Consider the following 24059-nt stretch of genomic DNA (forward strand, 5'->3'; position numbering starts at 1 on the left):
ATGCCTTCCATTATTCTCACCTAAAAACAATAACCCACAAGCAAATAAACAAATGACCCCTGCTGGGAAATATGTTCCTTACACTATGCAAAGCTTTTTATAAATTTCTCTTTTCTATACCTAGAAAAACCACAGAAAACCAACTGAATAACTATGACTTATCAGTAAGTTAGTTGTATGAAAAAATAAATATACAAAAATCAATACCTTCCTATGTAGAAACTCAACATCCAATTAGATGACATAATGAAAGAAAAGACCTCATTTACAAGAGCAACAAAAAAGTAAAAATAACCTAGGAAACACATAAAATCTACATGAAACCAACATTGGAAAACACTCAAGATGGGCCTAATAAGCAGAAAGCTATATCATGTTCCTGGATAGAAACATTCACCATCATAAAGCTTTATCAGTTAATAAAGCTACTTATCAACTTTCTCTAATAAACGTAATACAACTGTAGTAAATCATCAATAGGTTTTATTTCTAGAACCTAGACAACTGACTCTTATGCTCAAATGGAAAAATAAACATGCAATGGTCAGGAAGGCTCAAAAAAGAACAACAGGGGTGTGGCGAAGAACAGGCCTTACTAGATACTAAGAAATACTGTACAACCTGAATAATTAAAAGCTTGAGACACTGACCAATCCAACAGCACAGAAGGCCCAGATATAAACACCAACAGACAGAAAATTTAGTACATGACAAAGGCAACATATCAAACTAGTGTTAGAAAAACTGAGATTTTGTTTGTTTGTTTGTTTTTTACTTTTATTTATTTAAGTGTGTTTTTCCAGGACCCATCAGCTCCAAGTCAAGTAGTTGTTTCAATCTAGTTGTGGAGGGCATAGCTCACAGTGACTGATGTGGGGATCGAACTGGCAACCTTGTTAAGAGCACTGCGCTCTAACCAACTGAGCTAACCGGCCGTCCCAAGAAAAAAACTGAGTTTTTAATAAGTGGTATTATAACAATAGAGAAGCATTTGGAAAAGTAAAATAAAATTGGACCCATAAGCCATATGCACCAAATGGATAAACTCCTGATGGGTCAGATTTAAATGTAAAAATAAAACGATAAAAGTACAAGAAGAAACAATGTGAAAATTAGTCATAACCTTGCAATAGGAAAAGACCTTTTAAAATTTATGACTCAAAATCTAGAAGTCATAAAAGAAAGAAAATGGGAGATTAAATTATATAAAAATCAAAAACATTTATAAAATCAAGTTTCATAAACAATTTCTAAAAAGAAATGACAAACTAGGAATGATGAAATCAAATTACTAAAGAATGATCTCCCTAATACCAAATGAGCTCCTTTTTGAAAATAGTAAAAAACAGACTCCGTAGAAAAATAGGCAAAGTATACAGACAATTCACAGAAAAGGAAATACAAGTGGCTTTCAATCTCTGTATGAAAAGATTATTACTTTTAAGAGAAATGCAACTAAAATTACTATATGTTGGTACCACTTTTTGTCTATCAGATGGACAAAAATTCTACAACTTTGATTATATAACATGACACAGCTAAAGGGAAACAGGACTCTCATACGCAGCTGGTTGAAGTACAAGGTGCTGCCAACCCTTATGGAGGGCAATATGGAAATAGCACTCAAAATTGCACACACACTTATGCTCTGACTCAACGTTACCATTTCTGGAAAAATTTCCTACATACCTGCACACTACAAAATGATGTAAGTCCAAAGCTACTCATTACAGCATTGTATAATTTATAATAGGAAAATTAAGGAAACCCATTCTACTGAAGGATGGTTAAATAAACTAAGGTACTATCACATAACAGAAGTCCATGCAGTTGTTAAAAAGAATGAAGCAGTTCTCTCTGATGAATATGGAAGGATCTGGTAGTTAAGTGATAACAGCTAGTGAACAACAGTGTATATGTTGTGCTACCTTTTTATAAGAAAGATGAAAATAAAAACTATATATCCTCATCTTGTATGTATACAAAACTAGAAGGACATACAAAAAAAAGTCATTATTTATGGGGACAGAGCAGATGGGCACGTAAGTGGAAATTAAGACCTATCAATGTATAACTTTTATACTGTTTTGATTTCTGAACCATCCAAACGTATTACGTATTACAGCCTCAAAACATAAAGTTTAAAAACAAGACTGAAGGGAAAACTTCTTCCCCGTGCTTCCTCCTCAGTTTTAGCACATGCTTTCAACTTACCTCCTTGGGGATGGAGACCTAGAAGATTTCCTTTTTATGGTTTTGGATGTTCTTGGGGATCTGGAAGAACTCCGGCTCCTCCTCCTACGCCTTTCCCTAAAAGTCAAGACAAAAAAACAGCAATTTAAATAAAGGGCAATTCAAATATGCAAAAGCAGAAGGGTTCTTAATGCTCTCAAGTAAATAGTATTCTTCAGAGGCCAGTTTAAACTTACGTCATTTTTGAGCACATTCTATTATCTAATTTTAATGCAGGTCAAATTATGAACCATAAATTTTGCAGACTGATGAAAAGATTTCATATAAGAAAGGACAGAGGATCTTCGTTTCACCTAGTTCATTTGAACAATAATTTCCTGAGTAGAAAAAAATATTAATGGATGTTTCATAATCTCTCAAGCAAGTTAAGTATGTTTTTCCTTAGCATCTAAACCATGTTTTGCTTATCAGATCCTTTGTCATGCATGTAGCTCCTTGCTGCCCCACTGTGGATTATTTTGTAGCAAGGTAACAAGGCCTTTTCAAGAAATGAAAGATAAGTTGGCTTGCAAAATGTGAACTTTCTAGACCTAAGTACTTAGAAGATCTCTAAAAAAGTATTTACATCAATTCACCTTAGAAGAAACTGCTTTACCCTCAAATCTCCTACCATTTCATTGCTGTTGTTCTATTAATTTAAAATTGAGTACTTAGATATAAGTAAAATATTTAAAACCTGGGATTTAAATATAACAAAGTAAAAAATAATTAGTAGCTATTATTAAAAACTACTTTGCTTAACATATTAGCAAATATGCATACTCTTAACTACTTCATTTCTAAGGGTGGTCAACTTAGAAACAATGAATTTCAAGATGTCCATAATTCAGGAGATGAGGATATATTTATTAAATGATTGATATATACAGTGATCAGTCTCACAAGAAGCCAATAATTAGTGACCACATAGCTGAAAGCATCAAATCTTCTAGAACTGAAGTTCTTCTTACCACCTCAGTACACTGACTCTAGATTAATGAAACATTTTGTCTGTTTTTCATTTATAAAATTACAACCTAAATAATGCTCAGATGTGGGTATATACGGCAGATGTTAAAACCGAAAAGCTCAAAAACTTTGCGAACACAAGTAAGTCAATTCCAACTCTACCTAAGGCCAGTACATTGTACTGTCTCCTCCAGTACAATTTTATTTCAAGAACATCTCAAAACTATACTTCCTAATGAGGAACTTAGACAACAATATTCTATTCAATCAATGCTATTCTGTAATAGCTCAGTGAAAAAACCTGAAGTACTTATTCACAGCAAGAGAAAGTCAGTATATTCCAGACTTTCAGTTTACATGAAATGGCCCTGCCTTCACCAGTGTAACTTTACTGGTATATCCGGAAAGTACTATATACAGATGGATATCTAATAACTACCAGCTGGTGATAATGAGAGCTAAGACTGGATAGGCAGCAACCTAGAATTATCAGTTACTTGAGAAAAAGCAGCCAGTTGTACGATAAACTAGAATTGGTTAGAATTAGATTTAAATTTTAGTTCCACACCTTACGAGCTGCACAACTGGGATCATATTACTTTTCATCTGAATCTCAGTTTTTCCAACTAGAAAATGGAGATAACACAAGCCTTACAGTGTTGTTATGAGGATTTAGGATAATACTAGTAAAGTACCAAGCATAGTGTCTGGCACAAGATAGGTACTCAATAAATATTTTCTTCCCTTTCTTGGACTCACCTTTACTGATAGTAGCTTTCAGGCATTAAACACTTTTTAAATACCAAAATTTTCTTTAAAAATGTAGATTAGGAGACAATGTTGGAAATAAAAATAATAAGCAGACTATTTTTCTGAATAGTTAAAATATTTCCCATTTACTAAACAATCAACAGCACTTTAAAAGCAGAAAAATGCTAAAAGTAGAGAAATTGTAACTCTTCAACATGCTCTTCCGAAAGCATGAAACATTTCAAACTACTGAACCTTTAGGAACTAATGTTAGTCAGAATTTATTCTCCAGGCCCCAGTGGTTATTTAAGAATATGTTTAGGAATAAACGTGAACATCTGAACTTTCTTAATATCAAGAGCCTTTTAAATAGGCCATAAAAAAATTAAACATTTCAGTCATCAGAAAAAATAAATTCAACTGAATTTAAAAGGAATCAAAACATTATTTGGTGTTGTGAAATGTCTAGACAATCATATAAACACAAAAGAATGCGTGACATACAATCAATAAAAACACTGTGCAGTGTATGTGCGGTTGCAAGACTCAACTGATACCCACAGTAAATGAGGTTAAATTAATTCTTTAGTTTTTGGTTCAATGTGCTAAAATATGGCAGTGATCTGGTTTATTTTAAGCCCCATTTTAACATTTACTGTTGCTTTCAACTTTATGCTTCTGAGAAAGTTTTTTAAAGCAGGTAGCATGTACTGGTCAGAGCATTCTCATCCTTAATCTCTAAAAAACAAAAAGAGCTAGTATACTTCTAATACTGAAATACAGAGAGGACGGAAAGTTTCCTCTAAGCTTCAGTTTCCTCATGTTTTAAAACCACGGTAAAATAACAGTTGTGACAGACTTACTGTGAGGGTTAAATAAGGTTAGTCATGAAAAACTGCTGAGACATAAAATCTGGTATATAGTAAAAGCACTCAATTAACATTTGCAATTACCTAACCAAATACTAGCATTAAGAATCAGCTATTATGGGTGACCGGATGGCTCAGTTGGTTAGAGCGTGAGCTCTGAACAACAGGGTTGCTGGTTCGATTCCCACGTGGGCCAGTGAGCTGAGCCCTCCACAACTAGATTGAAGGACGAGTTGGAGCCGATGGGACCTGGAGAAACAGTTTCCCAATATTCACCAATAAAAAGAGATGTAAAGACAAAATAAACTCATAAAAAAATTTTTTAAAAAAGCTATTAAAACAGTTTAATACAGGGGGTCGGCCCGTTGGCTCAGGTGGTTGGAGCTCCGTGCTCCTAACACCAAAGGCTGCCAGTTCGATTTCCACATGGGCCAGTGGGCTCTCAACCACAAGGTTGCGATCTGACTCCCACAAGAGATGGTGGGCTCTGCCCCCGAAAGTAAGATTAAACAGGGCACCTGCAGCTGAGCTGCCGCTGAGCTCCCGGATGGCACAGTTGGTTGGAGCGCATCCTCCAACTAACAATAGCAATTGGACCTGGAGCTGAGCTGCATCCTCCACAACGACGACTGAAAGGACAACAACTTGACTTGGAAAAAAATCCCAGAAGTACACACTGTTCCCCAATAAAATCCTGTTCCCTTCCCCAATAAAATCTTTAAAAAACACATATGTTTTGGAAATGGTTGGGTCTCCCTAAGACCTTTAAAAAAAACAGTTTAATATATATGACAGACACACATTCCTGTCTCAGATAATATTGTCTCTGAAAAATTATGTTTATCTTTAAAACTTGCTAAAGTATATGTATATATACTCTTTAGTCTTTTTAATATATAGTTTAACACAAGTTAGGAACTTCCATTTATTTAGTCATGGTTATCATCTGGAGAAATGGATGTAGGTTTAGATAATCTTGAATCAATGAAGGTCCTGATTTTGCCACTGTTACTATGGCAACCTGCTGCCACTTGTTGGCAGTGTACCTATTAATATATTGAAAGAACAGTCCTAAAAAGAAAGCAAAACCTTAAAATTGACAAATAAAAGAAAACCAAATTTTAAATGCCATGCACTCAATGAAACAGTGCAGTAAAAATTAACTTAAATGACAGAAAGGACTAACACTGCAACTTTAGAAATCATTTTACATATTAACACACCACCAATCCAAAGAAATACAGAAGCCTGAGAGATCAATTCTTCTACATTTAAAAAAAAAACTTTGCCCCTGCTATTCCACCCTCCAAGAAAATCAGCAGCAGCCCACTGCCACCACCACCAGGTTAAACTAATGAATTACAAAGAATAGTTAAAACTTTTCAAATTGGTTCAATACTGTGTCAAGCCCCCTGTTAGAGACACACTTACTCTGCAAGTAGAGGAAACTGTTCTGATATTATTATACTGATTCCACGTGCACAATTTTTTCCTCAGTTAAAATATATGTTTTCATTTGAAATCAGTTAAACCCCTGGGTAAAAAATTAAAGTATATCAAACCTGCTGGTACTACGAGATCTTCTGGATGCATTGTAACTTCTGGGTGGTGTTCTGGATTTTTTATCCTTCTTTCTTTTCTCATCTATCTCTTTGGATCTGTCCTTTTCTCGTTCCTTTTCTTTATCCTGTTCCTTTTCCTTCTCTTTGTCTCGCTCCTTTTCATGCTCTTTTTCCCGCTCTCTCTCTCTGTCCTTTTCCTTGTCTTTATCTCGGTCCTTTTCCCGTTCTTTGTTTTTACCCCGTTCCTTTTCTTTTTCACGTTCCTTTTCCCTGTCTCTCTCTCTTTCCCTTTCTTTTTCTCTATCTTTTTCTTTCACTCTTTCCTTTTCCTTGATCTTTTCTCGGTTGTCTTTTCGCTTGTCCCTTTAAAAACAAAAATAAATAAATTTACAACTGAAATAATTCCACTCCCAAAAAGGACCTCCCTCTTCTTCCTCAATAATTAACACAAAATTTATGATAGTTATAAGACATTACATATAAATTTATATGTAACTCAGTTGTACATGAAGCTGTTAAATGAAACAATTACCAGGCAAAATTAAGTACAGTAGCCTGGAAACCTCATGAGTCATAATGGCAACCAGATTCAAATCAATGGCAACCAGTATTAATCATTACTAAAACAATCAGGAAAAAGTTTATTTTCTCTCATTAAAAACCTAAACCACAACAGATTTTTAACAAATGAAGTCATGAAAAAAAATTACCTCAATTTTCCAAAAACTCACCGTGAATGCGAACGACTCCTTGATTTCCGTCTCTCTCTTGATTTAGATCGTTTTTTATGTGGGCTCTTAGATCTACGTCTATCTTTTTGTCTTGAACGTGATCTATTATGGGATCTACTCCTAAAGAAAAACAAAATTTAGAATGTCAAACCTTTTTCTTAGAATTTCAATTTTTAAAAATTTAGAACGTCTACCAAATAAGAAAAATTTAAACCCTATCCCACAAATATATAACAGTATTTTAAAATTCTATATTATATAATACTTCAGTTAAATTATCTGAAATAAATTCATTTCCTGGAAACTTTACCAAATAGGTCATTGTCCAGAATACAAAGATAAAAACAGAGAAAGAACTTATTTCCTATGTCAAACTTAAACTGATATTTTCAGATGTGGCTTTCTTTTACTAATTTTTTTTCTTTAACTTTTTTCTGAGAATGTCTTACAAAACAATAGAATATACATCTGTGAAGACAGAATGTAAAATAATGCTAATAGCTATATGAACTGTCTCTTCATACAAATTTCTCTTGCTTATTATTATATGCTCAGTTAGTAGAGAAGACTTTTCCCCCTATGGTCCAAGTTTCCGTACTATATCTTTTCTTTAACTCTAGGCTTGCATGTAATATGACTGCTTGTGGTTATAACTTATCTTGACAGGAAGTTAACAGTTCAATAGTTTCTATAAATTGCTGTGTGCTATTTGTCATAACACATGCTAAGAAGAATCTATAAGTAAGTAGTAAGTACTAACAACTGTACTAGTGTGACGGGAAAATAAACATCATTACTCACGAGTTAAAGCTAGATATAATCAAATGTTGGATTTGCGTGGCCTTGGTTCTTTAACTGTATAAACATCGCTATCAAAAGAAACCTTTATCACTGGAATTCTTGCAGGAAAAATAACTGTTATTTCAATTGTGAAATTCTCAACATTCCTTCTCCCCACTGAAATAACTGCTTATATGATGTGGTTTTTTTCCCATAATGAAGTATCCTAGGAACTGTGTATTAAAATGTAACAAAATTCAATACACACAACTTTAATAACAAATTTATGAGACTCACCAGCTCTGGAGTCAGACAATATGGCCCTGACACTCAGCTCTGCCACACACAAGCTGTTGAGAACTCTGGCTAGCCACGTAATCTCTCTAAGCCTAAATTTCATCATCTATACGGTATAGAAAGAATCATGTATCACTTATATTTCCTAGGGCTATCAATGAGGATTAAATCAGATGATGTGTGAAAACTGATGGTCTAGCAGTCTCTGGCACAGAGTAAATGCTTAGAACTCTTCAACTCACAACACCATCATCATCAAGAATTAATATAAATGAAAACTTTAAATTCCATCTTTATTTATTCCAAGGAGGTCAAATGAACTTCTACAAGTATGTTTATAATTAAAACTCATCTTGATAGTCATGTTTTCATAAATTAAATTAAAACAAGTATCTATAAAAGAAACACATATAGTTAAATGCTTGTGGTATGCTATGAAACCAGAAAAACCTCCAGAAAACCCTCAATTGATAATGAAATCTTGTGGTTTTGTGTTTTGTTTTGTTTTGTTTTTTACCCAAGGTCTCAGTGTCATTTCAGAATTTTCATCAACTTTGGACTCAGCTAATACATGCCATCACATCACTGACCGAAATCTTGTTTTTAAACACATTTTCAGTTAGTTAAAATGTGTTTCCCAACAGCTACTTTTCAAGTGAATCACTCATCTATTATGTGCCTTACAAAATTATGCATTTATCTTCATAACACATTTTTAATAAGATAATTCATAGTTTGTTGAAACCTTTCACTAATAACCTAAGTAGTAAGTATTAAAGCAAAAATGCAAAACTTAGAACACTTTCAGTCCATTTAGACATCCACATATTTTAAAGGGCTTTCGCTTCTATGAAATAAAAGGTCTTACAATTTCTTGCAATAACCTTGCTAAAAATATAAATAATTTGTTTTAACTCAAACAGTGCTTTTCAACCTTAATTAAGCAAAGACTCTCCTTTTAAAAATGTAAGCATGACCCTAATAAATAAAAGTAATAAAAAGCACTGACTACTTGGCTTTGCAACTTACCCTGTAAATCCGAAGTCTGAAAGTTATTACCCAAGAAAAAATACTGTATTTTATATATAATATAAATATATTAAATATATATTAAATATATTAAAATATATAAAATACTATATTTTGATTCTGACATTAAATATTTTCATGCCTCTATCTCACCCACTAGTTGTCTGCAAGTTTTCTGACTAGGAATGTTAAAAGCTTCAGATCAAGAGCAAATCCAATCCAACCAAAGATAAAAATCGGAGTTAATGTTAGGAGTTCCCATTTTACCAAAATATGCAAAATTGCATTTGTAAATTAAACTGTGAATAAAAGGCAACTTACCATCATGTTGCATCAAAGTTCATTTGTAAGTCAGTTGTCTCTCATTAAAATACTGTAAAATGTCTTATAGCTCCTATGCTGGTCTGTAAAGGTTACTTACTTTAAAATAATAATAATTATAGTACTATCCACCTTTTCTAACACTGTCCCTATGAAAAAAAACACATAAAAATTTGGAAGCAAAAAGTGGAAACACATCTTCCCAGTTCTAGCCCAGGTCCAAGTGACAAGGAACGCCTGCCTCCCTCCTAACATAAAATGGGAAGCACAGGGACAGGGTGCGGGGAAGCTTCAAGAGTAAGGGCCTGCACCCACTCCTGCTAGGTCCAGTGCAGTGTGCCAGAGCTGAGGGTATCAAATCCCACCAGCAGGGGAGGGGAAGCCAAGAAAGGCTGCTCTCCCCTAAGGAGGTGGAGGAAGTTCCTTCCATGTCAAGATCCTTAAGTCAAGTGTTTTTTGGGTAAGGGTTTTATTCCCTTTAAATAGAACTCATCCTCTTATTTATTTCTTAAAGAACTTAGTAAAAAGTACATGTGTTTCTATAAACCATGTATAAAAATGGTGTATGCTTACAAAAAGAAATGTGTACGTAAGTGTCTATGTATATGTGTGTACATATACATGTATATATGCAGATTTATCCACACACACACACACACACACACACACACAGTGCTGACACCCACACAGTTGAAAATCTTGACTCCTCAAAAACTTCAGTCATCCTTTATTATCTGTGGGGGATTAGTTCCAGAACCCCTGCTACCCCCGCCCCCGCAGACACCAAAATCCACAAATGCTCAAGTCCCTTATATAAAATGATAAAGAACAATGCATATGGTCGGTCTTTCACATCTGTGGATTCCCAACTGCAGATCGAAAACACTGTCTTGCATCTGCAGTTGGTTGAATCTACAGATCCTAAGCTCGTGGATATGGAGAGCCAGCCATATATTTACTGAAAAGAATCCCCACGTAAGCGGACCCACACAGTTCAAACCCACATTGTTGAAGGATCAATTGTATGCATGCCAAAAATAAGTTATTAATAATGCTACATAGATAGATCTACATTTTAGATCTGTGAATAATTAACAAATTTCATTTTAGACTGAATAAGCCTCCCACCCCATCCCCAACCCCCACTAACTATTGGAGGGGGAAAATATTCAGACACATTCCTAAAATTATAGACAGAGCAAAAACCTTAAAGTGGATAAACTATCTGCCCCAACTGATAAAGCTTCCCAGAGATTATCAAGGAAACAATGATGCTAATCATCAAGTTTTGCTTTATTTTAGTCTTAGAAAACCACTAATGTATTAGCTTTGGAGCATGGCTCTTTCCGTCAGAGAAGCCGTTACTCCTCAGCTTAATTCTGTACTTCTTTGTCTCATTTATATTCACAACATCCTGTCAACCTATGAAAATATCCACAATCCAATACCACTGGTTCTATACCACTTTCCTTCTTCAATTCTGGCTTCTGCCGCACTACCTCATTCCTTGAACATAAAACAATATCCTTCACTTGGATCTGAACTTGCCTTACTGTAAGCTTTGAATGAAAGGACAGTAAAACCATATCCCAAAAAAGGTTTTGCAAACTAATAATAGAGAAGTACACACTAGTACATAGCAAGAAGTATATAGCCTACTAGAGTCAAAGAAAAAATATCAGATTTTCCTATCTCATTGTTTCAATCACCTTGATCATCACAGAAAAACAGTCTAAACTAAGCTTGCTGATGAGGTTCAACATACAGCGCACTGGTACCTTCCCCTCAAACCCTCCCTTCTTTTCTAATAACCCCACATCTACATGCACACACACCTTTCTCTACCTCTTCTCTTTAGACTAAGTATGTGTGCACATATAGCATGGAGCTCGGATCCAGTATATACATTTTCACATTCCAATAACACCCCCTCCACATCTTAAAGAAGACAATAAAACCTAACACTTTTAGACATGATTCTTACGGCACTTCCAATCAAAATGATGTTGCAAGTTTACATTTTGAGGTCCACTCTGCACCAAACATAACACGACAGATTTAAAAAGAAAATTAAAATAACAGAGCTATGTTCAAAAGTAAGATAGAACAGACACAGAGCTTAAGCACCATACAATAGTTGGAGATAAAGCTGCAAATTACTCGTGTTTCCTGTCCCAAAGTGGGTGAAGGAGGCACTTAATACCAAGAGTACCAAGGACTTAAACAGTCCCATTTGACTCGTGGTACTGGAGATAGGTAACTACTTGAAATCAAGATCTGGTAACTCCCCAGCCCTTTTGTGAACTGGGGGGTGGGGGAGAAGTTGCAATATTTTCAGCATCATCATAAATGTTCCCTTTCCTCAATATGAAAAGTTTCTTCCAGTTCGGTATGAAGACTATAGTTTACTCTTTAAAAATTAGATACAGAGCATCTTTAGAAAACCAACTTTTAAAACTGAAAATTGAATAAAAATTACATGTTAATTAAGATTTCATTCTATAGTATTATAACGAAAGCAATATTTAATGATAACCATACTTCTTGGGGAACTCTACTGAAATTTCTAAATTCTGATATTTAGGCAAAAACTCAGAAATCTTAACTATTTTAAACACAAAACCAAAAAAATTTTAAATGACAGTAGAACTTCTCACCTGTGTTTTGACTGCGACCTTTTCCTTCTAGAATGGGATTTTGAGCTAGACCTGGACTTTGAACGAGTGTGGGAACGAGATCGACCGCCTTTTCTTTCATTGCTCTTTCCAGACTCTGGGAGGAAAAAACCACTTTGCAGTGTAAGCTCAGAACAATTAAAGATCCCAGTTAATAATCAGGCACAAGTGGAATGTACCACATATAGTGCAAGGGGCCTACTCTCTGTACATCCTCCTCCTGTGCAATTATCCTTCAGAAACATCCAAGAAAGTCATTGCATAAACTCGTTGAGTGCAGCCACCCTGCAGCAGTACATATAAACCAGATGATTATAAACAGCTGTTCGTAAAATTTTGTTGCTGCCATAATGTACGATTATAACATGTCTGCAATTCCTATGACAGTGATTTCAAATCCTTTATTTTGCTAGAATTGAAGCCTAAATTCTGAGTGCTAATTTAGAAAATCTGCTCAAATGTAAACCATCTAGACATTTTTAGATTGGATTTTAAAATTTTAGTTAGCAACACAAAAGTTTGAAGAGGTTTCTTTACCGTGCTAAAACAGAATGTATTTTTCCTAAATCACGGGCTCTCTTTTTAATTTTTTTAAATTAAAGAAAAGTGAATCTGCTTAATCATAACACTAAATATATTTATCATTTTTTTAGCTTCACAATAATATTTATACTTTGCTTTAAGCAAACCAGTTTTGAGCACTACTTTGCCCAAAAATATTAAAAAAACTGATCAACTCAGGCTAATGTGTCTCAATTCTGCATCGTGGGAAAAGACAACATTGTGCTAAGCAGTTCGTTGACCTTTGACACTAGTAAGTCACTTACTCTTTCTTGAGTTTCAGTCTTCTTGTTTGTAAAATGAAGGAACTGAACAATAACTTCTACAATTCCTCCCAGTTCTAACATTCTATGATCTTAAACTATGACCTACGAAACAACACTAAGGCCTTACCTGGTTCAATAGCTGCTGAGATAAATGACTGAGCCTCTCGTACTCGCTTCATTACTTCTTCTAACTCCTTAGCTGCAGCCTGAGGTGTCATCTCAGGGGGTTTTACTATTGCATTGTTGGAGTGATTTATTCTAAATTAAAAACATTAGCATATCACAAATGCACACTATATTTTACAAAACATGAAACAAATGCTTACGTGATACACGCATTTATAAATGGACATCTCGATAGCACAGTAAGAATATAACTAAATACAGAATAACAAAAACCAACCTGAAAACTATGATTAATCTCATTCTCACCTGCCATCATCTCTTGCTAACTAAGCCAAAAGCAAGGGAAACAAAACTGAACTCTAGCTGACTTCTTTAACAACTCGAATAGACCAGGACAAGTGCTTTTCCACACAGCTCAGAATTATAATAAATTAAAATGCTTACCAATATCACAATAAATCATTTCTATTCTTAGATTTAAGATGTTGTTGATAACCTCTGCATCCCGGGAGGATTAAGGGGAAACTGTATATTATGTGCATCATTTTAATCAACCTTGGACCACGGCTGAATCAGACACAGCTTTGAATTTGGGAGATATTTAATAAAACTCTTTTCCTACTAGGTCAAGAGTGGTTTCTCTGATGCACATAAATGAATTTGGTGTGTCTCGCTTTACCCCTTCCGCACTGAGAAAACAAGCAATTTACTAAGAACATGTATTTATCCTTTAATAGCAGAATCGTGATAAAACTGTAGAACTAAGGCAATTACCTATGAAATTCAGATAAAACTGTTACCTCAACAATCTGCATGAGATAGAATTTCTGTCTTGAGTATCTGACAGGCTACATCAATATTTCACTTTGCAAAAATGGATATAAGCAAACCTTAAACTCAAAATGTATAATTTGAAACATTTCTGAGTACTTAATATCATTTTCTTCCTGGGATTTTGGATTTACCAAAATTCTTATTATTGTATTACTAAAGTTCAACCCATGTGCTAAATTATCCATTAGTTTAGTCAGAATGCAAAACCAACCTGACTTTTGTTGAAGCTTATGTAAAAAGACCTACAATCGTTATGTAACGTATACAAATAATGCTAACATTGAATTAAGACCTTATAATACAGGAAATAAGATGTCTTCAAATACAACCTTAAAGACTAAAATGATAAGTTATCTCAGGTACTCATTTATACTTAACACAAAGTCTTCCTTTCCACAAATTGCCAATTACTATTAAAAAGAAAAAAAAAGCCTTAATTACATGAAAAATACTTAAAGATTTTCAAAATCATTAAAATGTCTTCGTTTAGGGTTTCTTACTTCAGTGGCCTGTCTCCAAACATAACTCCATTAAAAGCAAGGGCCCTTGGTACAGAATTTTGGTCTGCAAATTCCACAAAAGCAAACCGAGTTGGCTGAGTCTCATCACCTGCCATCCGCACAAACTTCACTTCTCCAACTTGTTTAAAAAATTCAAGTAGTTGATCAGCTGTCGTTGTCTGAAGAAACAAAGTAACACTTTAGTAAAGTATATTCTTTTAAAAAAAAAATCAGATAAATATTACTTTATCAATCAACATGATTTTTAGAAGAGCAAAAGAGTATGAGGTCCTACCACTCAGTTTCTTCTAAATTAGTTACCTGGGAATTCAAATTGCCAACGTAGACAGTTCTCCTAATTTCATCAATTTTAGAAGGATCCACATTTCCCATAAGTGGTGGCTGTGGTATCTCTCCAAGTGTTGCAATGTTGGGGTCTAGTGCTGCTGCTGGTATAGCTCCCAAACTGCTAAGGGAAACACCCAGCTATTTAAAAAAACAAAAACAAAAACATTTCGTGTTAATATCAAAAAAAAATTTACCATTCTCTAATCTTGAAAAGAAATGATCACCTCAACAAGAATGGGAAGAAACTAGAAATGCCTAACTGTAAACCAGGTATATGCCTGAATTATACCTGAGGACACAATATTTCAAATGTAATTAGAAATGCAAAATATTTCTTAACTATCCAGATAGTTTCACGACTTTTAAACTTAATACTAAAAGCAGAGTCAACTCTCATTATTTAGAGTAGTTATGTCCTATAAAATTGCCACAAATACTGAATTATTAAATACTGAATCATTGCTCCTACAGAAAACACAGGGCTAGGTTCCTAAAATCCTTTGGTCACAGTATTTTTATCAACCGATAGACACATAGCCTTGTTTTATGTGTATTTCTGCTTAAAAACGTATTATTTAGCATATACTGTGATTCATGAACACTGAACTCATAGCCGTAAGCACTGTGAACTCATTCCTGAATGAACCCTGACACTTATTTCCTCTATAAGGCGCATCACAGCCTTCCAGTCCTTAGAAACACTAGACAGCACTTTAGCACTACACTTGGAGGCTAACGTAAACAATGAAATCACTAAGAAAAAGTATAAAAATGTGAAAAAGCATGGCACTAAACCAGACCACAAAAAGGACACTTATTTATAGGAATACCCCGGAGACATTAGGGGTTCAGTTCCAGATGACCACAACAAAGCAAGTTATCTTTTTGCTGGTGGAGGGTCTTCCCTTCAACTTGCAATAAAAACACAACATCTGTGAAGCACAGTAAGGCGGAGCACAATAAAATGATGTGTACCTGTACAGCATCAGTGCCACCAGTATTGATTTTGAGGTTTCAAATACATTTTAGATAGTGAGTGAATTCACAAATAATGAAAACCAACTGTACCTTGGCCATTCAACACTGATGTGTAACCAACTTCCTAATAGTTAACAATGATCAAAGCACTTAATTTTTGCTGGGTTCTTAATCCTCGTATCAACCCTAAGAGATAGGTGTTACTATTATGCTAATTTCACAGATAAAAAGACATCAAGAAATTAATTTTCCTAAAGCTATTCAGCTACCAAGTGGTCAAAGAAGGGTACCACCATGCACAGACTAAAAGTAAAACAGGATCAAAGTTTACCTAAGAAAAGAAGCCTAAAATATTAAACCCTTACTCATACTATTACAAGAAAAGGAAAAAAAACCTTGACTGATCTCCTATAGCGTTACTAAATTCAGTTTTTAGTTCAAACATTAAGGAACATGTTTTTAATGAAAACTTAACCTAAAAAAGAGAAAGCTCAGAATTTGAAATTAGAAAGTTTTGCTAAATTAACAGAAAGACCTTTCAAGGAAAAAAAAACTACCATTTTCATTTCCATTGATACAACTTAAGAAAATTTTGAACATTTACGTATTACATTGTTGCAAAACTACTAAGATTTAACAGCTGTTAATAACACTTCCTAAAGGTGAAAATACAAGTTTATAAAAGGACTATCACATACGCTTGTCATATCAGTCAGTGTATGGTCTTTTAAAAACGTCAAATCATGTTTAAGGTCCGGCCTGCCGGCTCAGGCAGTTGGAGCACCGTGCTCCTAAAGCCCAGATCGCCGGTTCGATTCCCACATGGGCCAGTGAGCTGCACCCTCTACAGCTAAGATTGTGAACAACAGCTCTCCCTGGAGCTGGGCTGCTGTGAGCAGCCAGAGGTCGGCATGAGCTACCGTGTGCTGCCATGAGCGGCCGGCGGTCAGCGTGAGTGTCTGGCAGACATCGTGAGTGGCCATCACCCAGCGAGAGCTGCCATGAGCTGCTGTGAGCGGCTGACCAGCGACTGATGGCCTTGGACTGACTGCCTCAGACTCAGCCGGGAGCATGGGGAGCTCAAGGCTCATAATACCAGCATGGGCCAGGGAGCTGTGTCCTATACAACTAGACTGAGAAACAACGGCTTGAACCAGAATGTGGGGGGAGGGAGGCAGAAGAAGGGGGGCGGGAATCATGTCTCACTCCTGCCTAAAACTCCTCAGTGGCTTCTAAGTACCTTTAGAATAAAATTCAAACTCCTTTCTATGGTCTAAAAGCCCAACCAACCAATGTGATCAGTGCCCAACCAACCCTCCAATCTCAAAACCATACTACCCTCCCCTCTCTATGCTTCCACCACACTGACTGCCATTCTGTACAGGTGTATGTCCCACCTTAGGGCTTTCCACATGGTGCTCCTTCTGCCTAGAAAGCTCTTCCCCCTGCTTCTACCAGCTGAATCCTTGAAGCATCATCAGATCAATCATCCCCTCCAAGAGGCTTTCCCTGACCTTATATGAAATCTCATTTAGTCTCTAAAACATTACTCATAGTATTTATTATAATCTGTATCTTCTTACTAACAGATCTTAGATTTGTTGCTCACTATCACCATCTCAAGTTATCATAAAGCTGTAGAAAACATCTTAGTTCCAAAAGGGTGAGTAATCTATGAAAGTCAAGGCTACCACCCTCTGAGCCTGGCCTCTATCCACATGTTGATTCTACAATTACTCCTTTTCCAACCCCACTTTGTCTTCTATGGTCTGATGTACACAGATAATTGAGGACCATACCTTAATTTTATTTTTACTATGAAAAAGAATTATATACAGTTAAGCTAAATCACAAATATGAGTCTTACTATTTGTTAGCTTTGCATGGATTTAAAACATTAAACAGGCCTTTCCAGGTATTCTCAACTGTCAACCCCTTTGATCTGCAAATCTCTCCACTAGAAATATTAATTATAGATCTGGAATGAGCTTTTTCAAATCACCTAATCCAATCCCTTTGTTTTTCAAATTTAAAGATCATTCAGTTCTTTTCTACATAATTTTTCCTGTCTCTTCTTTTCATTCTTCTAAACCTGTGCTAATATAATATGGTAGTCACTAATCACATATGGTTATTTGAATTTTAATTAATTAAAATTCAGTGCCTCAGTCACACTACCCACATTTCAAGTGCTCACTAGCTCCACTGCTGGTGGCTGCCATACTCAATGGTACAGATACAGACATTTCCATCACAGCAGAAAGTTGTGTTGGATGTGGCAGCTTTGTAACAATACACTTACCCTCCTTCAGATTAATCCACTTCTAGTACTGGTCTAAGAAACCTAAGTATTTAGCTGCCTAGCTGCCCTTTTCATCTTTGGTAGGTTAGATGATCTGGACTCCAGATGTAAAACTTTTGCCCTCTGACATAGAAACTGGCCTCCCTGAAAATGTGACTTTTAAATAGAAACCTGATAAACAGTTTCACCCATGTGAAAGAGTTTAAAAGTGAACCTTTTTAATGTCTGAAAAATAAAGTTCTAGGCAGGGGATGAATAAGTGCAAAAGCTGTAAGGCAGAAATATGCCGGCATATCGAAGAATCGACAAAGCCAATATAATGTCGCTGAAGTAGGGCTAGCTAGGGAAACAGGTAGGAAAACAGGTCATGGAGGGAGCCAGGAGCCAAAACACAGTGGGCCACCTTTCGCCTGTTGCCTACTTGACGTTATTCCTCCTAAATTAAATTTTATAACAGCTATCTACAGCTGAATTAAGAGAAAACCATTTCCCCCTTAGGGCAACAAACAGTAAAACTTCATAAACCTTAAGAATTTTCAAGACATCAAGAAAACATTTTTCTGAAGGGGTGATGACCCAGGAATTAACATGTTAAAACATACCAGAACGTACCGAAAATAAAATTTCAGGAAAGCTCAATTCAAATGATCAAATATTCAATTAAAAAGCATTTCCTCTTTGGATCACAATGCAGGTCTCCAGCAAAACAATGTAATGTAAAAATTAAAAGACCTGAAATTTTGCACTCCAAAGTTTCAGAAACCACTCTTGTAACTTGGATAAATTAACTACAATCGTAAAGCTCATCAGCTCACCCCCTAATAATCCAGTATCACAAAGCTAAACAAAACTTTCAATTACAGTTGAGTTTTATGTTTTGTCTTGGATTTATTTTTGAAGAAAAAAGACCCTTCTTTTAAAATAAATATGACCAGTCTTTTACATAAAAACCACGAGTCCAGTAACAGCAAAATCTCTTAACCCCACTCAGAAATCAGAGGCGGCATTAAAGAAGAAATCAGAGGCGGCATTAAAGAAAAAACAAATACGTGCGAATTTAAATTTGTTCCTGAGTGCCCCTATCTTGTTATTGAAACTACCTATTGTGATGCAAACAATTTTGATAACTTCAGAGACTTAATCAAAAAAAATTTTGCCATGTTTTTACCTTGTTTTCTTAATCAGACAAATGCTTCTGAGACACAGCTGTGCGTCATTTCATATTTTAAAAATAAATTTAGTCCTCATGAACCAGGAAATAGTTACCTGGATTCTCCAATTCACCATGCTATCTAAAATGCTGTTTCAGTAACTGATTTTCTAGTGAATAATCAACTTTAGTTCTCAAATTTAAATCAATCTCATTACTTCAGAAGGAATTCCAAAAGGTAGTTTAAGTCAGTGACAAAGTGAGGACAAAAAATTAAGTAGACATTTCAAATCCTCTCCATTTAAAAAAAGATTTAAAATAAGAATTTTCTAGGTTCTTTAGTCAACTGATGGCACAGTTGAACATTTACCCCTCATAGGAGAAAGTGTGTAGTACTTACTGTAGTCAAGGGATTTGGAGTCGGTATGGGAAGCAAGCCCGCACCAGGCATCAGACTTGTCATGGTTGGAGCGGGAGCCAATAAAGACAGGGCTTTGGATTCCTCGGGGATTTTACCTGCAGAGGCAAGTTCCAAACATTACAGAAAGCAGAAACACCACATAAACTTTACACTATGATTTTACAATTACCCTTGCACTTAAAAAATAATAATAATAAATGAATCTATCTATCAGATCCGTATAAAGAAACAAATTAGAACTTAAGTCTTTCCTTTTATCCTGCTCTACTAGGAAAAATAAAAGTGAGCAAAACTTCAAAGACTAACAATCTCATTAATGGAATATTATTTTAAAAATTGAATAATGTAGACAATTATTTAACACTTTGAGCTATGGGTCACCTGTACTGGAAACTTAATGTTCATGAACCAAACGATATCAAGCATGGACGCTTTCCCAGGACGGTGTTTTCGCGCTGATCGAAAGTTGTGTTACACATGACAACCGTTCGTGTTGGCTGCATCACTAATAGCACACAGAACATCAGATACAGAAAAGAAGAACATTTTTTAAAGTTTAATCCCCAGAAATGGCAAATAACCAAATTAGTCAAAAAAAAGAAAAAGAAAAAACAAATATGTGCGAATTTAAATTTGTTCCTGAGTGCCCCTATCTTGTTATTGAAACTACCTATTGTGATGCAAACAATTTTGATAAACCTTCCAATAAATTTCATTTAATTTCAAGTAGACGGAAAAAAACAAAAACCTACTGCATATAATCAACTTCAATTTAAAAGGAAGCCTACATCCATTCCATTAATAAGGCAGCACCTCATCAACGTGAGAGATGCCCAAAAGAATCCAGTTCCAAATATGCCTTCGGAAACTGCTAAAATTTGTGACAATAACTAACATAAAAGTTTCCCTAGTCTCAGGAAACTTCTCAAACCCTTGACTTTTAGAACCAATTTTATGTATACTTATCTGAAGACGGGTAGTTAATGCCTCAATACTTGCTTATAAACATCTTACCTGCCTAATAACAACAACACTAAAATAATATTAAACACTAAGAAAAAAAATTGCTACAATTAAAAACTTAAAAATGAAATCTGAAATAACTACATGAATTTGCTGTGTTTAATTACTGAATTCTACTCAACTAATTTTGATAATGACTGCAACTTTAATGCATTTTTCCTGATCTTCTCTTATTCCCCCTAACCAAAAAAGTTTCTAAAAAAGTTGTCTACATATAAGCTTTTCTAGAAGAACTATTCATAATTACGTATTAGTTGGCTATACATTTTCATCACAAATTCTTCAAAAATAATTTAAAACACAGGGTACAAAATCACGCTAAAATGAAAATCGCATATGGAGTAAATTTTCAAAAGCACCATGCTGGGTTTTAGGGGTAAAATTCTGTAACAACCAGATGTGCAGGTATAAACTTCTAAACAATATTATCTAAATATATCTCTAAAAATGAATGGAATGCAAGACAGACTTTAAAACTTGCCTTAAATAATGGTTACCTTATTTATAGGAACAGAAAAATTACATTTTATTAGCTTTAGCAAATGCCTACTTTTTTCTAAGCTTTGCAACATCTAAATCTGTTACTAATTTCAAAAAGAAAGTCATTTTATTTCTGTAAATTCTGCATAAGCCCAGACTTTAACATGCATATAGATAAAAGGTAAGTAGGCCTTACTGAAGACATCAAATAATTAATTTTATTAGTTACTAATATTAACACATGTAACTGTATACCCACATATATACTAAACTATTTATATTGCTATAAGACCTGTTTTGTTATAAGTAGGTATTATTTTTTAAACATTTGTAAAACCTGAACACATATAATAAATCAACTGAGGTCCTAAGGTACAAACACTACACTTTGCTAGCCTAATTTACGCACCTAAAAAACAAATTAAGGTTTCCAATCTAATATTGTCCTAATTTAAAATAATATCACTTAAATAAGCAAAACTATTCATACAAGAGAGTATAACAGACTACACAAACAAAAAGGGTATATTCCACAAAGGCCAAAAGTTGATCACTTACTATTATAAAGCCTTTCACTTTCGGCTTTAAAAATAAAGTATCAGTAGGTTTTTTGACTCGCACTGCCTCTCACAGTAGTAAAAAACTATTACAAATTTTAAGTCTAACTATAAGCACACTATTTTTTCCTTATTCCAACTATTATTAAAGATACTTAAAGAAGTTTCATTGCTTAATTTCCAAGATAGAACTCTATCAAATTTACCTTCTAAATACTATCTGAGTGTATAAATTAAGCATTTAACATTTTTCTCAAACTATGTTTGGCAACTGAGAGGAAAAACAATGTCTCTCACAGAGTGAAAGTACGAATTCTAATCTCAGAATCCATTTAAAATCTAGTAACCTCTGAATGTTTTTCAACAAAAAAAATTCAAGCAGAGAAACATACACGCAAGTAAGTATTCAACAGTTTCTCAAATATCCATTCCCCACATAGGTAACTACAAGTCTTTATAAATCAAGGAAATAAGTTATTTTCTATAATGAATAACTACCACAAAAGTGAAAGTCTCTTTTTGTCTTCTACCCCCAGATTTTTATAAGAAATGTACTTATTTTCCTTGATTTTGTATGTCTAAAATTCTAGGGAGAAAGATACTATCAGGGGGTTTTGGTTTTTGTTGGGAGAAAAACTGCAAAAATGTTGCACTGATATCAGAAAGTGTTCCTAAGAATCTTATCAGTGTTTTAGTGTTTCAAGAATAAAATGTACCTCATCAGTCTGTAAACACCAATTAAGATTCACATTGGGCCTCACAACACTGTATGCTAATGTACTGGGAATAATTTATTTTATCTTAAGGTTGAGCTCTGCTGATCATCTCCCAATATAATTTGCAATGCAATGTTATGAACCCTTAATGGAATACCATTTACAAAGAACTGGAAAACCAGCTCACAAGTTAAAGTGAAATAGATTTAACAAAACAAAAACAAAAACAAACAAAAAAAAAAAGGGACAAAATAAAGAAAAAGAAATGAAAGTAAAACAATAAAAAACAGAGACAGGGCGTCCATCTTCTGCGGTTCAGACTCCGATCTCATTTCCCCAATGAAGGTTTCACTTGACGGCAGGTTTAGTGGCATGGCAAACAATGCCTAACTCAGGCAAGTGTAACAGGTCTGCCTTGGCCAGTCTAGTCATCTAATAATGCACAAATATCACATAGAGAAAACATACAAAACCAAATTAATAGTCAAAATCCATCTACCAGAAAATGTGGACATAAAGTTATGACTGATGGTTAAGTTGACACCCTTGTTATGTTTGACCTTATCTTTTTATAAGTGTTAACATTTATAAAAAATAAATCTGAGATGCACGCAACAACAAAAAGAAGTCATATTTGGACAAGTAAAATGAAAATATATTTTATTTTCAAATGGCATGTTTTATTGACAATAGCTAATACTTAATATGCATGAAACTTACACATCAAACATTACTTCTATAGTTTAGGATCCTCTCACAATACTGCCTGCATTAAAACCAAACAGCAATTGAAAGAAAAGAAAAAACTTAAATTTTTTCTATGGTTTTCTCATTTCTTTCATAACGCTGTTCCTATAACATCAAGAAAGAATGCAATCAGTGAAGTAAACAGACGACTGCTTACAGCACCACAGCACATTTCTCTTATAGAATTTACTACACTGGAACTCTTTCCTTTGGTTTATTTCAAACTCACTTTGCTATCTTTTTTGGTACAATATAGGAATATAATACATTATTACTTTGCTTGCAGTGCATAATCAGATCTTTAACAGCGCACTACGACGTTCTTTATGTTCTATAAATTTATCCGTTGTATTTAGTGTAATGAAAAATGTGTATCTAGAATATTAGAATGAATATTAGAATGTTTTTCTAATATTCAATTATTTTATAGGTAAGTGTTCTAAAATACTTACAACTGAACTGCAATAAAAATATTTACAGTTTCATGTTCAAAACTAGCAAAACTTCATCTCAAAATAGTAATATTAGAAATATTCAAAACCTGTAATTTATGTGCATTTACTCATCTCTATCAAGTAAAACAAACAAAATAAAGAACCTCTACATGACCATAACTTTGAATATTTATGATAAATTATGGTCAGGGCTTCTCAAATACTATATAAAATTTCTATGGGAATATAGTAAGATTCCAACAAAGCAACAATGATAGAAATTCTTCCTTCCAATTCAGTAATAAGCTAACATATTACAAGATTCTGTGCTGCTGGTGACATAATTTTCTGATATAAATAATATGCCCATTTAATACAACTACCTGATTTCTTTTGTCCCG

At 34.4% G+C, this 24059-nt stretch overlaps 1 protein-coding gene across 4 annotated transcripts in view; it reads right to left on the reverse strand.

The window, feature by feature from the left end:
- SREK1 (splicing regulatory glutamic acid and lysine rich protein 1) overlaps positions 1 to 24059 on the reverse strand; it is a 41908-nt gene that overhangs the window by 7140 nt on the left and 10709 nt on the right. For 2 of the 4 annotated variants that reach the window (XM_081053439.1, XM_081053436.1), the window contains 8 exons: positions 19681 to 19796; positions 14824 to 14988; positions 14503 to 14681; positions 13170 to 13300; positions 12198 to 12312; positions 7114 to 7233; positions 6383 to 6745; positions 2215 to 2310 (listed from right to left, as the gene is read on the reverse strand). In XM_081053439.1, coding sequence (XP_080909565.1) covers positions 2215 to 2310; positions 6383 to 6745; positions 7114 to 7233; positions 12198 to 12312; positions 13170 to 13300; positions 14503 to 14681; positions 14824 to 14988; positions 19681 to 19743 — 1232 coding nt within the window. In that variant the 5' untranslated portion in view covers positions 19744 to 19796. Of the gene's footprint in view, positions 1 to 2214; positions 2311 to 6382; positions 6746 to 7113; positions 7234 to 12197; positions 12313 to 13169; positions 13301 to 14502; positions 14682 to 14823; positions 14989 to 19680; positions 19797 to 20082; positions 22910 to 24059 lie in introns of those variants that run through there. The other 2 variants (XM_081053438.1, XM_081053437.1) reach the window with 2 other exon arrangements.

This window comes from Rhinolophus hipposideros (genome assembly GCF_964194185.1).
Source record: "Rhinolophus hipposideros genome assembly, chromosome: 7".
Classification (NCBI taxonomy): domain Eukaryota; kingdom Metazoa; phylum Chordata; class Mammalia; order Chiroptera; family Rhinolophidae; genus Rhinolophus; species Rhinolophus hipposideros.